General features: G+C 41.5%; 1 protein-coding gene across 3 annotated transcripts in view; it reads right to left on the bottom strand.

Moving 5' to 3' along the window:
- LOC124067770 (storkhead-box protein 2-like) overlaps positions 1 to 12,872 on the bottom strand; it is an 83,899-nt gene extending 71,027 nt beyond the window's left edge. Inside the window, exon 1 of one of the 3 annotated variants that reach the window (XM_046405366.1) lies at positions 11,416 to 12,872. In XM_046405366.1, the coding sequence (XP_046261322.1) occupies positions 11,416 to 11,755 (340 nt within the window). In that variant the 5' untranslated portion in view covers positions 11,756 to 12,872. The remainder of the gene's footprint in view (positions 1 to 11,415) is intronic. The other 2 variants (XM_046405368.1, XM_046405367.1) reach the window with 2 other exon arrangements.
- Positions 12,873 to 13,376: the final 504 nt, after the last annotated feature.

The following is a 13,376-nucleotide window of genomic DNA, read 5'->3' as shown; positions in this document are numbered from 1 at the left end:
ATATAAAATTAGAATCAAAAATAGTCAACAACTGACAATTATACATGACTTCAGAGGGTTAATAAAGGAAATCTGAGCCAAGAGTTACCCAAATACAACCAGCTGATCAAATGCCCGACCAGAGAGGAGAACACACTGGATCACTGTTACACCACAATAAGTGGAGCATATCGTGCAGTGCCCCGCGCCGCTCTGGGTCTATCTGACCACGTCATGATCCACCTGATCCCCTCATACAGACAGAGGCTGAAGCTCGCCAAACCTGTGGTGAGCACATCTAAAAGGTGGACCACCCAGGCTGTGGAGGAGCTTCGTTTCTGTTTGGAGTCAACGGACTGGGACGTGTTTAGGGCTGCTACAGATAGTCTTGACGAGTATACTGATACTGTAACTTCATATATCCAGTATTGTGAGGACAGTATTGTGCCAACACGCACCAGGGTGAGTTATAACAATGACAAACCCTGGTTCACAGCTAAACTCAGACAGCTGAGGCTAGTGAAAGAGTCTGCTTTCAGGAGTGGGGATAGAGACAGCTACAAAGAGGCCAAGTACAGGTTTAGCAAGGAGGTGAGAAGCGCTAAATCACTGTACTCTGAGAAAATTCAACAGCAATTCTCAGCTAACGACTCGGCCTCTGTGTGGAAAGGGCTTCGGCAGATCACCAATTACAAGCCCAAAGCCCCCCACTCTACTGACGACCTGCGACTAGCCAACAGTCTGAACGAGTTCTACTGTCGCTTTGATGGACTATCTGCCGGCCCTGACACCCCCACTCACCCCATCAACACGGCCATTCACACCCCCCACACCCCTGAAGTCATTCCACCAGTATCCACCTCGGACCCCCCCTCCTCCACCACAGCCCTCTTTATCCAGGAAGAGGACGTTAACAAGCTGTTCAGGAAACTGAACCCTCACAAGGCTCCTGGACCAGACGGTGTGTCCCCCTCCATCCTGAGACACTGTGCAGATGAGCTGACTCCAGTTTTCACAGATATTTTCAACACCTCTCTGGAGTCATGCCATGTGCCAGTCTGCTTCAAAGCCTCCACCATAGTCCCAGTCCCCAAGAAGTCAAGGATCACTGGACTTAATGACTACAGACCTGTGGCACTGACATCTGTAGTCATGAAGTCATTTGAGCGCCTGGTTCTGTCCCACCTCAAGTCCATCACAACCCCCCTCCTGGACCCCCTGCAGTTTGCCTACAGAGCCAACAGGTCTGTAGACGATGCAGTCAACCTGACGCTACACTTCATCCTGCGGCATCTGGACTCCCCGGGAACCTACGTTAGGATCTTGTTTGTGGACTTCAGCTCTGCCTTCAACACGATCCGCCCAGCTCTCCTCCAGGACAAGCTGTCCCTGCTGAACGTGCCTGACCCCATCTGCCGGTGGATCACTGACTTCCTGACAGACAGGAAACAGCATGTGAGGCCGGGGAAGAATGTCTCGGACACCCGGACCAGCAGCACCGGTATCCCCCAGGGCTGTGTACTTTCCCCTTTGCTCTTCTCCATCTACACCAACTGCTGCACCTCCGGCCACCAGTCTGTCAAGCTGATTAAGTTTGCAGACGACACCACCCTCATCGGTCTCATCTCGGACGGGGATGAGTCCGCCTACAGGAGGGAGGTGGACCGTCTGGTGTCCTGGTGCGGTAGCAACCACCTGGAGCTGAACGCCCAGAAGACAGTGGAGATGATCATTGACTTTCGGAAAGTGCCAGCTCCATCGCTCCCCCTTACCCTGACAGACACCCCCATCTCCACGGTGGACTCCTTCCGCTTCCTGGGTACCACTATCACCCGGGACCTCAAGTGGGAGCTGACCTTCAGCTCCCTCATCAAAAGGGCCCAGCAGAGGATGTTCTTCCTGCGGCAGCTGAGGAAACTCAAGATGCCTGCCAAGATGATGGTTCAGTTCTACACGGCCATCATTGAGTCCATCCTCACCTCCTCCATCACCGTGTGGTATGCTGGGGCCACTGCCAGGGACAAGCACAGACTGCAGCGTGCTGTGCGCTCTGCTGAGAAGGTGATCGGCTGCAGCCTTCCATCTCTCCAAGACCTGTACACCTCCAGGACTCTGAGGCGTGCAGGTCGGATCACAGCTGACCCTTCTCACCCTGGACATGGTCTCTTTGTAAAACTCCCTTCAGGCAGGAGGTTACGGTCCATTCGGACCAAAACTTCACGCCACAAGAACAGTTTCTTCCCCTGTGCTGTTAGACTGTTGAACGCCAACTGACTAACATGCTGCCCTGCACCTTAGCAATTGATTTTGCTCATTCACTGTCCACCTGCTGTTCATTTGCACTGTCTACCTCACCCACTTGCACTATACTCCACCCTGCACTACCTTACTTTTGAACTACCTCCAGAAAAAATATTTATTTCACTTATTTTATTTTGTGTTACCTTACTCTATTTTATTTTTATTTTATTTTATTCTTCTTCTTACTGTTATGTTCTATGTATGCACCAATCACCAAGACAAATTCCTGGTAATGTGAAACCTCTTCACTTACATGGCAATAAAGTCTTTTCTGATTCTGATTCTGATTCTGATTATGATGGTTTGGTAGTAACTATATTTTCAACATTTATGTGTTTCAAGTTAAAAGTCCTTCAGTATTCCTTCCTCTATTAAGAAAGTGTTTATTGTGAAATATTTGCAGCTGCACAACAGCAGAGTGACCTGGAATAGTGTTTCGAAAGTTAAGCATTCAAATTCTTGATCTGAGATAAGTTAAGTTGAAATGATCTGCTGTTTCCTATTCATTCCTGCTTAACATTACAACTATGCCAGCTAATGATGCTAATGAAAATTGCTACCACTAGCTACCATATGTGTGCATTCATCCAGATTATTTGTATTTTGTTGCAGTTGCATAACGCTTTGGGTTTTTTGTGTTTGTATGTTTCTAATTAACATAACATCAATAACCTTTCTTCTAATTCTTCATCTGGCTGCTCAAGTTGGTTACAACAACAAACTGCAGTCAAGTCAAGATCATGCTGAACCAAGAATGATGATGAGTTTCCGTGAGGACAGTTTCTGACAGTTTAAAAATTCTTTGCTTGTGCAAACCAATTTTTGCACCAGCTGTCCAGGCAACAAACCAGTTACACCACCTGCTGCTACAGTCAAAGTAAATTATTTGTTGAGGAAATTAAAAATGAGCACCAAGCTCATAGTCAACAAGATATTTGTTTAATTTGACACATTAATCCATTTACTTTCTTCCTGTTATACTGGGGTTGCAGTGACGTAAGGTTGAGCAAGTCTTCTCTACCGCCCATCTCTATTTCCTCCTGTGTGTTTACTCCCAATCCATAGGGAGGAGCGTCTTAGGTCCTAGAATTTTGATGGACCCATGAAGACCCCACTCTTCACCCAGGTGATACTTTGTAAAAGATACAGTGTTAGTTGGTGTGGAACGGTACAGATACACCTGGGCCAGGCTTAGTAAACAGGCCAATAGTCCACCTTGTCAAGCTAAATGCTAAATTGGTGGTTCAAATCGAAGACCCCGTCCAGCAGTGACTTCTGCATTCACTATACATTCAGTGAGATATATGTGACCTTCCTGCTAATTTTGACTGTTAATCTATCTTACAATTGTGACTGCAGAGCAACAATTCAGCTCAAAATGTTTGAAAACTTGAGTTAGCCAAGTTATACTATGGACTGAGAATGTATGAAATCTATAGAAATGGAATTTATCAGTGGCGTTGTGTATGTGGAATTGATTCTTGAATACAGGCCATATGCTGAAGTGCTGTAGTAAGCATTGTTTCAATTCACACCATTAATTTTGCTTTATTTTTTTCGGCGTCCAATTACCTGATATACATTTAAACCTACACATCTCACAGTCCGTCTGTTTAGAATATTCCAAGTTTTCTGTTTTATTTTGGTGATCTAATCTATAGGTCATCTATTATATTATGTTTGCAATGCAATTCTGTCTTTGTTTTCTGTGATTGCTTGTTCTGCCCTGCTTAGATTCACCTATGTCTAGTTATCTCCAATGTATATACCTGTGCTCTCCTTGTCTTAGTTCACCAGTTTGTTATGTTCCTCAGCATCATACGTTACAGCAGGGGTGTCCAAACTACGGTCCATTTTTAATTGGCCCGCAAGAATTCTTTTAAATAGAATAGAATATGGCCCACACTTCAACTTTTGCCTGAGTGTATTGCACTTCTCCGTTTTAACACCAGGGGGAGCTACTATTGATCAAGGGCCTTCAAGGCAGTTGCTCCAGCAAAAACAACAATAATCAGAGAAGAAATTTACCCCAAATTACTCAACATGGCAGAGCCAAAGAAGCGAAAGGTAAAGAGTGAGTTCAGAAAATTTCAGACACGGTGGGAGAGTGAGTATTTCTTCAAAGAATTTGATTCTCTGAAGAATCAACATCAGCAGCTTTCCCTCCCCAAGTTCTACCGGAGCTTGGAAAAGGAAAAGTTTCCTCTGATGAGACGCCACGGGAAAAGAATGATCAGTCTGTTTGGCTCAACATACATATGTGAGCAAACATTTTCGCTGTTATCACTGAACAAAAGCAGAATGAGAACAAAAGTGACCGACAGCCATGTCCATGATGTCCTTCGCATCTCAACCACTAAGTTTACTCCAGACCTGCCAGCCATCCTTCGATCCAAAGAACAGCATCACTGCTCCCACTGAGTGCAATGCCGTTCCCACTTTAGGTGAGTAAAATATGTTCCACAGTACCGTGTGTTAATAAGCATGCATGTGCAAGTACACATGCAACAAATATCAATAATGCGCATCAATTCTGTCGCTACCCTGCTTTTGCGCACCACTTTATTATATGCGTTTTTGTTGTTAACACACAGAGTACACACCGCTGTGCACAGCGCACACACTGCACACGCAAAGGCAGCTGATCTCATCTGATGAAGATTTGCTCCTTGATCAAGTGATTTTGTCCGGATTTTTGGCACGAGTGGCGTCGGATCAGCACCGCAGCTGGATGGCCCGATTTACATACCCAGCGCAGCTGATACTCACCAGAATAATTTACTAAAATTATATGCACTCCTGTTATTAAGTCCAGTTCAGTCTGTTAATGTTGATAACCATTTCAAATGAACGTTAATAGGTGTGTTGCTAACCCTAATAACTTAAATAACAAGCTTGAAATTTAGCCGTTCCATTTTCCACTTTATTGTTTTTTCTCTGTACTGTAAATCTTCTGTCTAAATCTGAGGCTGCTGTTCTGAGAATGAGCTAAGATTTTTCTGAATAAATCAGTTAAGATCCATGTATGGAAAGCTGTGATGTTGATATTCAACAATTTAACATATTTGTCCACTTTTAATTGATTTTTCTATCTTTAATACACTAAAGTTAAGGCTATATACCTAATTTCTAGTAAGTGGCCCAGTCTCTTCTATATTTTTATGCATGTGGCCCTCAGTGAAAAGTTTGGACACCCCTGCGTTACAGCAACCTCATCTGAGTTTTGACTTCCTGTATCTTTGGTACCTGTTTGATTTTTAGACTTTGAATGTGCTCTTCTACAAAGTTGCAGTCAATTCTATTTGTGATAAGTGTATTGTGCTAATGGTCCATATCCTAAATTCTACTCTGAATGATCAGCTTTTATCAAGTTTTATTCTTAGAACAGATAAAGAATTTACTGTAGGTGATATAAGTGGACATCAATAATGATAGCCTTGGTACTTAGCCTTAGTTTATCTCATTATTAGATTCAACTAGCAACTGTCACTGTGTGTACACAAACCCACCCACAAACTTATATAATGCTGGACATCTTAATGAACAATAATGAATCATATTTTGTTATATTCTGCCTTCTTTCACCTATGTAACATTGCAAAATTGAGGCCCATCCTGCCTCAAAAAGATGAAACAAAATAAGTTTCTACATTTGTTGCTAACAGGCTGGATTACTGCAATTCATTATATTTACCTACTTTAACTTTACAAGTGAGATAGTATTTTTCCCATATTAGCTTCTCTGCACTAGCCCTGCAAAAAATTCAGAATGACATTTTAAATCCTTCTCTCACCTACAAAGCCAATAAAGGCCTAGGACAATCATATCCTAAAGAGCTCATAGTGCCATATTACTCAACAATTTTATTTTATTTATATTATGTTTTTGTCAACTGGTACTGAACTACCAAAAAATTATCTAGACCACATTTCTCCCACTGACCTTCACCAACTAAACTCATTGATTTCTTCATCTAAACCAACAACATGCCTCTTTGATCTCATCAAGGTTTAACCCTACTTTGCATTTACCAACTAGATATGATAAATTTGTCCCTAATAATACACTATGCACCACAGTCCTTTAAAGGAGCTGTAATCAAACTTCTCCTTAAAAAGCCAACTCTTGATCCAGAGGTTTTGGGCAACTACAGACAGATATCTAACCTTCTTTTTCTCTCTAAGATCCTTAAGAAAGCAGTCACTAATCAACTATGCAACTTTCTACATAACAATAATTTATTTCCAGTCTGGTTTGAGAGCTCATCACAGCACTGAGGCAGCACTGGTCAAAGTCATAAATGATCTCCTACTCGCATCAGACAAGGGTCATGCCTCTGTACTCGTATTGTTACACCTTAGCACTGCATTTGACATCACTGATCATCGTATTTTATTGCACAGACTGGAACACTTAATTGGCATTAAAAGGAACCTCATTAAGCTGATTTCAGTCTTATTTATCCGATCAAACTCAGTTCATTCATGTTAATGATGAATGCTCCATACACAGGAAAGTGAGTTATGGAGTTCCCCAAGGTTCTGTCCTCCAACCAAGATTCACCTTATATATGCTCCCCACTGGTGATATTATTAGGAAGATAGATTTTTATTGTTACGCAGATGGCACACAATTATACTCATCAATGAAACCTGATGAAGCCAATCAGCTAACCAAACTTCAGGCATGTCTCAAAGACATAAAATCCTACTTCTAAACTCAGACAAAACTGAAGTTATTGTGCTGGTCCCTCCACATTTTAGAAACAATCTATCCAGTGATATAGCTACCATGGATGGCATTACCATGGTGTCCCACCATAAGAAATATTATTTTTGATCAGGTATGTCCTTTAACTTACACATAGCTCATATTTCAAGGACTGCCTTCTTTCACCTTTACAACATTGCAAAAATAGGCACATCTTGTCTCAGAAAGATGCACAAAAACTATTCCACGCATTTTATCACCTTCAGCCTGGACTATGGCAGCTCCCTGTTATCAGGCTGCCCCAACAATTCCCCAAAACTCTTCAACTAATCCAGAATGCTGCTGCATGTGTACTGGTAAAAACTCATATTAGAGGTCATATTTCTCCTGTATTGGCTTCTCTACACTGACTGACTGTAAAATAAAAAAGAGTTTAAAATTCTCTTACGCCCTTAATGATAAGGCACCATCATGTCTTAAAGAGCTCTCAGTATCTTATTATCCAACTAGAACTTTACGGTCTCAAGATGCAGGGTTACTTGTGGTTCCTAGAGTCACCAAAATAAAATGGGAACCAGAGCCTTTAGCTCCTTTCCTATGGAATCACCCTCCAGTTTCAGTCCAGAGGCAGACACCCTCTCTACGTTTAAGAGTGCACTTCAAACTTTCTTTTTTGATAAAGCTTATACTTAGGGCTGGCCATGGCTTGCCCCTCATTACGCTGTTATGGGCTCAGACAGCCAGGGGATCTCCCATGATGCACTGAGCATTTCTTTCCTCCTCTAACTCTCCTTCTACACACATTCATGTCCCACTAATGCTTGCCACTAACTTGACTTCTTCCCCAGAGTGTTTGTACTTTCTCGTCTCGCAGGTTCCCATGGATCGTGTTTGGACCTTTATGCTGTGGTCCTGTTTGACACTGACAACTGTTATTACCACTTTCTATCACATTTCTACATCATTATTATTTCTACTCCTACCACTATTATAATTACTATTATTGTTAATATTATATCGTTTTTGTCATCATTATTGCTATGCATCTGTCTGAGTCCCCACGCCACCCTCCACCCCCCCGTTGCCTTGTTACCCCCCTCCCCCTTAACTTCTTTCTTTCTATCTCCCTCTCACGACCCAACTGGTCAAGGCAGATGGCTGCCCACCTAGATCCAGGGTCTGCTCCAAGGGTTCTGCCTTTAAAAAAAGAAAAGGAGTTTTTCCTCGCCATTGTTGCCAAGTGCTCACTCATGGACGTCTTGCTGATTCTATCTAACCTAAAAAATTAAAGAGTACATATTTAAAGAATAAATACGGCACATTTTCACATTTTTAATTTCATTATTTTTATAAGCTTTGTATTTTACAATATTTAATTTTTACTTACCTATTTTTTGGTAGCAGGGACATAAAGAATTTCACTGCACATTGTACCGTGTATGATTGTGTGTGTGACAAATAAACGTATCTTGTAGTCTAGACCTGTTCTAATTGGAAAGTGTTATGAGATAACTTTTGTTGTGACTTGGTACATTTGGTATATAAATAAATGGAATTGGAAACTGAATTGAATGTGGCAGCTTTTTCCTAGCTCACACAAAGAACAGTGGTGGTAACACAGACTATTATATTCTAGGAAATTCTGCTTATCCTTTACAGGACTGGCTTCTGAAACTATTCACTGACAGTAACAGCTAACAATAGAACAAGAAGATGTACAATAAGAAAATGTGCAAGGAACAAAAACAGGGAAGGAGCAAAAAATGCCTTTCGACAACTAAAACAAAGGTGCCGTTGCCTTTTGAAACCGAATGGCAGCGATACTAAACAGGTAACATCTATGGTGGTAACATGCTATGTGCTGCACAATCTTTGTGAAAGTTAGAGAGGACTACCAGAATGAAGGGCAGAACCTGTGCTGATGCTGGCACAGGGTGTAGCAGAGGCAAGAGATGTACAAGAGGATCTATTTGAACAATTAATGCTTTTAAATTACTTTTTGTAATTGTAGCGAACACAAAACTGCTATACTATTTAACAACCTAATGCCTTACTACTGTAATGAACACAAATCTTAATACTAATAACTTTGTAGGGCCTTGAAACTATAATGTTTTTTGAACTATGTATTGTACAGTATTGGGATTTTGAAATTGCAAGTCTACTCAGACACATGTGATTCTATTCCATACAGTCTACAATATTGTGTTTTAAACAAGTAAGATTGTGTTTTGTGATGGCATTGATTCAGCACTAATTGCCGAATGTCCCTCCCTAGTTGCCTCAGCTTCATTGTGTCTTGGACTGGAGCTTCTTCCAATAAAATCTGGGGGTGTTGATCACACCATTTCTGTTTCAGCTCCAGCTGTCTTATCTGATGGTGCATTGCCCTCACAACCATCCTCTTGCCTGGACAGCACAACAGACAGAAATATAAGCTGTTAAGCTAAGCATTTTCATCCATATAACTTTAGACAGCAGCTGCTTAATCGATGCACTGATATGCAAGTATAAAGATAAAGCATATAGAAAGAGATTCAGAGACAAAAGTAGTTCAACTACATTTGAAACTAATTCTGATGTTAACTGCATTGAGAGCACTGGTCAACTGTTATGGTTAATTCACTCACACACTGTTCTTAGGTACAGCTCTGAGGAATTTGTACTTAACTTGAGTGTTTAAAAGTTCGACTACTTTATATTTCCATTGCACTACATCTCAAGTTGTGAATAATGTAGTTTTTATGACACTATGCCAGACAGCTTTGTTAAAATTACAAACAACTAGCTCAGCTATACAGTTTTTCACAGTCATTCACCCTTGTGGAGTTGGTCAGGTTTAACAAAGTGGCAAGATTTTTATGTCTTACCTCTGACTGTATGCCATGTTTTCATGATGCTGGTGCTGGGGAATAGAAGGTAGTTATAGAATGTGCCGTGTCAATGATGCTGCTGGTAACAGAAAAGTTACACAAATCGTGTCTTAATTACAACAATTACAACAATACTCTTCAAAAGAACAGAAAATCTACAGAGTACCACACAATGGGTGAGGCTAGTTGTCACTGAGTAACTAGCTAACAACTGGTTTGCTAACTGGCTAGCAAACAAGCAACAGTGAACTGTAGGGTTAGTTTGAAGCAGTGATGGATAGTGACTCTTCCTATGAGCTCTGTATATGTTTTCAATGCCCCTTTACAAACCTTGCAAGCAGACCACCATAACATGGACATACCAATGTGTATTCAACCTGTTTGTCAGTTCGGAGAGAATCCAGTCTGTAATGTAGTTCATATATTTAAGCGATAAACCAGAGAGCTGCAGAATAACTTTAGCAGAGTCAGGTCAGGCATAACAACCCAATGGCCCAGGGCCAGTAACAACTGGGTAAAATACTAGATTATATGCAAACATTAAAGTTACCTTGTCTCGAGTTCACTCTGTGCAAAGTTGATCATAGATGATAATACAAATGTGGTCTGGGTTGTGTAGACTGGTGGCTCCTCTGTTGCAACAGTGTAAGCAGTATGCTACAGTAGTAGAGTAACCTGATTGAAAAATAAACACGCTGTAGAGAGTTTTCATTGGGACACTGTCTGTAATTTCTCTGGTCTGTCTTTCCACTTGCAGAGACAGCTGTGTCCACAGTATTTAGCATCAGTAATCAGCATCCACGCAAATCACAGTGCAAAAATATAAATGCGGCACATTTGTTTTTTCTCCCACAAAGTGAATTAAGAGAATAAGAGTAACAACACCAGCTCAGGATCTAGAGATCTAGTTTCCTCACTGCATGATCATCTGAGATCAGCAACCCAGACAGCTGATGCAATAGTTGGTTTGCACAACCAAAGAATTTCTATACAAACTGTCAGAAAACATCTCAAGGAAGCTAACCTGCATGCGCATTGTCACAGATACTGCCTGGATTTTTGATCTTGCTTGTAAAGTCCATATCATTTGTGATTTTAGGCTATATAAATGAAAAGGACTTTACTTTCATGATATAAATATTAGGCATCACAATGTCAAGAGTTTTTAAATTCTTGCTTGCATTTATGTCTCTCTGCACCTATTTTAAAATGTTGTAATTTTCTTGATTTTATGCATTCTATTTTGTGTATTTTTTCTATTTTTGTTATCGTGTTTTATTTGTATGTATTTGTTCTTATTTTATATTAATAATGGTATTCTCTACATGTTTTATGTTCATTCTGTTTATTTTGAAAGGAAACCCTTGGTGAATGTATTTTCTTTGTTGGAAATCACTAAAGGTTTACTGTTATCATTATTATTATTATATGTCTTGGTGCTGAATGGAGAAGTAATCTCGTATAGTATTAATGGAAGCACACGCACCAGCACATGAAAATTAGTCAGCCTAAATCTAAGCACACACACACGGGTGGGTGTAGCGGCCTTACCCAGGTATTTGATGGTGAATCCCCGTGGCGGATTGAGAGACCTCCGCATCCATCCCTCTCTCAGCACCTCCAAATGGTCCTCCTTCCCCTGTATCAACAGCACATGCTCGTCTATCCATCCCAGGAAGAATGTCTCGGACACAGCCTCGGTAATCCGTTGGTTCCACACATGCTGTTGGGTATTTTCTGCTTTGAAATCGGCAAAAATTTCATAGCCGGTGTGGTGTCTCGGCAGCTCGTCACTCTCTGACACCCCAACCACCCCCACTGCCTCCCCGGCAACGACCCTGGACAACACTATAGCCAGGGAATGGGGAGCTATCTGCAGGAAAGACTCCATTGTCACGTCGGCCTTCTAACTGACAATCGAATGCAATATTATCATCGTATTAACCTGTCTGAGACACCATCAGACTTCATGAGCAAACACACAACCCAGGTTAGCTAGCAGGGTGTTTAACTACTGCTACACTCTGCAGCAGCCGCATAGCCTCCTACTTTATTTCTGTGAAGCTATTATGCTAGCTCCCGTTAGCTCCGTAGCCTTAGCCTACATGAAACCATTCTTACACACTTAAGGTACGCCTTCTTCTCCAGACGTAATATATCGCCCCGTAACCGTTGCTAGTAGTTAATGAAGATTCACCTCGAGCGCTGTCCACCAGAAACGACAGATGACATTCGTGATTTTCGGTGTTAGTGAAACCTCGTTACATTAGAGACCGAGAAATGCTCCCAGCTAGCAGGACGCTAGCGTGTTAATTAATTCACCCAGGCAACGGATGCGGCGACCCCTACCCCTCTTCCCCTTTTCTCATCTGTAGGCAGCAGATGATTGTCGTGGGGTCCCTTGTATCTTTTGTCCAGCTTTCACGGTTAACTTGTAATTAAGATCGTTTCAACCGCTAATGAATAATGTCCCGTCTCACTCGTGGTACGCTCCTATACGGTGCACAGTTGGATGCAACAAAAGTGGCTCATTCAGGTAGAGCGATGGCAAGCATCATTCAGCTGCGTCAACGGATTGTCAACAAGACAGAAAACAACTATTTCCCGGGCACGTTTTCAAATTAAATTTTACATCTTATTTTGGAACAAATGCAGGTCCCATTTCACCATACAGTGGTGTTTGAAAGTTTGTGAAACCTTTAGAATTTTCTCTATTTTTGCATAAATATGACTTCCCTAAATGAGATCAGATTTTCACAAAAGTCCTAACACTAGATAAAGAGAACCAAATTAAGCAAATGAGAATAAAACATTATGCTTGTTAATTGTGGAAAAATGATCATATGTTACATATTTGTGCATGATAAATGAACCTCCAGGGTTATCAGTTCAGGAGAACGTTCTAAAGGGAAATTAGAGTCAGGTGGACCAATCCATGTGATGTCAAGGTCAGGTGTTAGTATGGGAGGCCTGGGTCTTACTGTCAAAATCTGAGCTTCACAGTACAGGTTTGTTGTGTGTCAGTTTCTGAGGGAGGGTCTCAGAAGAGCAGTTGTTGATGCTCACTGGGCTGGGAGGGATTACAAAACCATCAGTAAATTGTTTGGACAGCACCACTCCAATGTCAAGCAGAGTGTGTACAAATGGAGGAAATTCAACACCATTGTAACCATCAATAGGAGTAGTTGACCAACAAAGATCACACCAAGAGCAAGGCGTTTAATAATGCAGATTACAGAGAACCCCATCAAAGGAACTAGAGGCCTCTCTTGCATTGGCTAATGTCAGTATTGTTGTCATGAATCCACCATCAGGAGAACACTGAGCAACAGTGGTGTGTATGGCAGGATAACAAGGAGAAAGCCATTACTCCCCAAAAAGCACATTGCTGTTCTATTGGATGTTCTGTGGACAGATGAGACCGAAATTGAACTTTTTGGCTTGAATGAGAAGCACCTTATAGAAACTTATTCCATCTATGAAACGTGGTGGTGGCTGAATCATGGTTCGGT

This window comes from Scatophagus argus, chromosome 12, assembly GCF_020382885.2.
Source record: "Scatophagus argus isolate fScaArg1 chromosome 12, fScaArg1.pri, whole genome shotgun sequence".
Taxonomy (NCBI): Eukaryota; Metazoa; Chordata; class Actinopteri; family Scatophagidae; genus Scatophagus; species Scatophagus argus.
The sequence above is the reverse complement of the archived record's forward strand: the minus strand, read 5'-3'. Positions and strand labels throughout refer to the sequence as shown.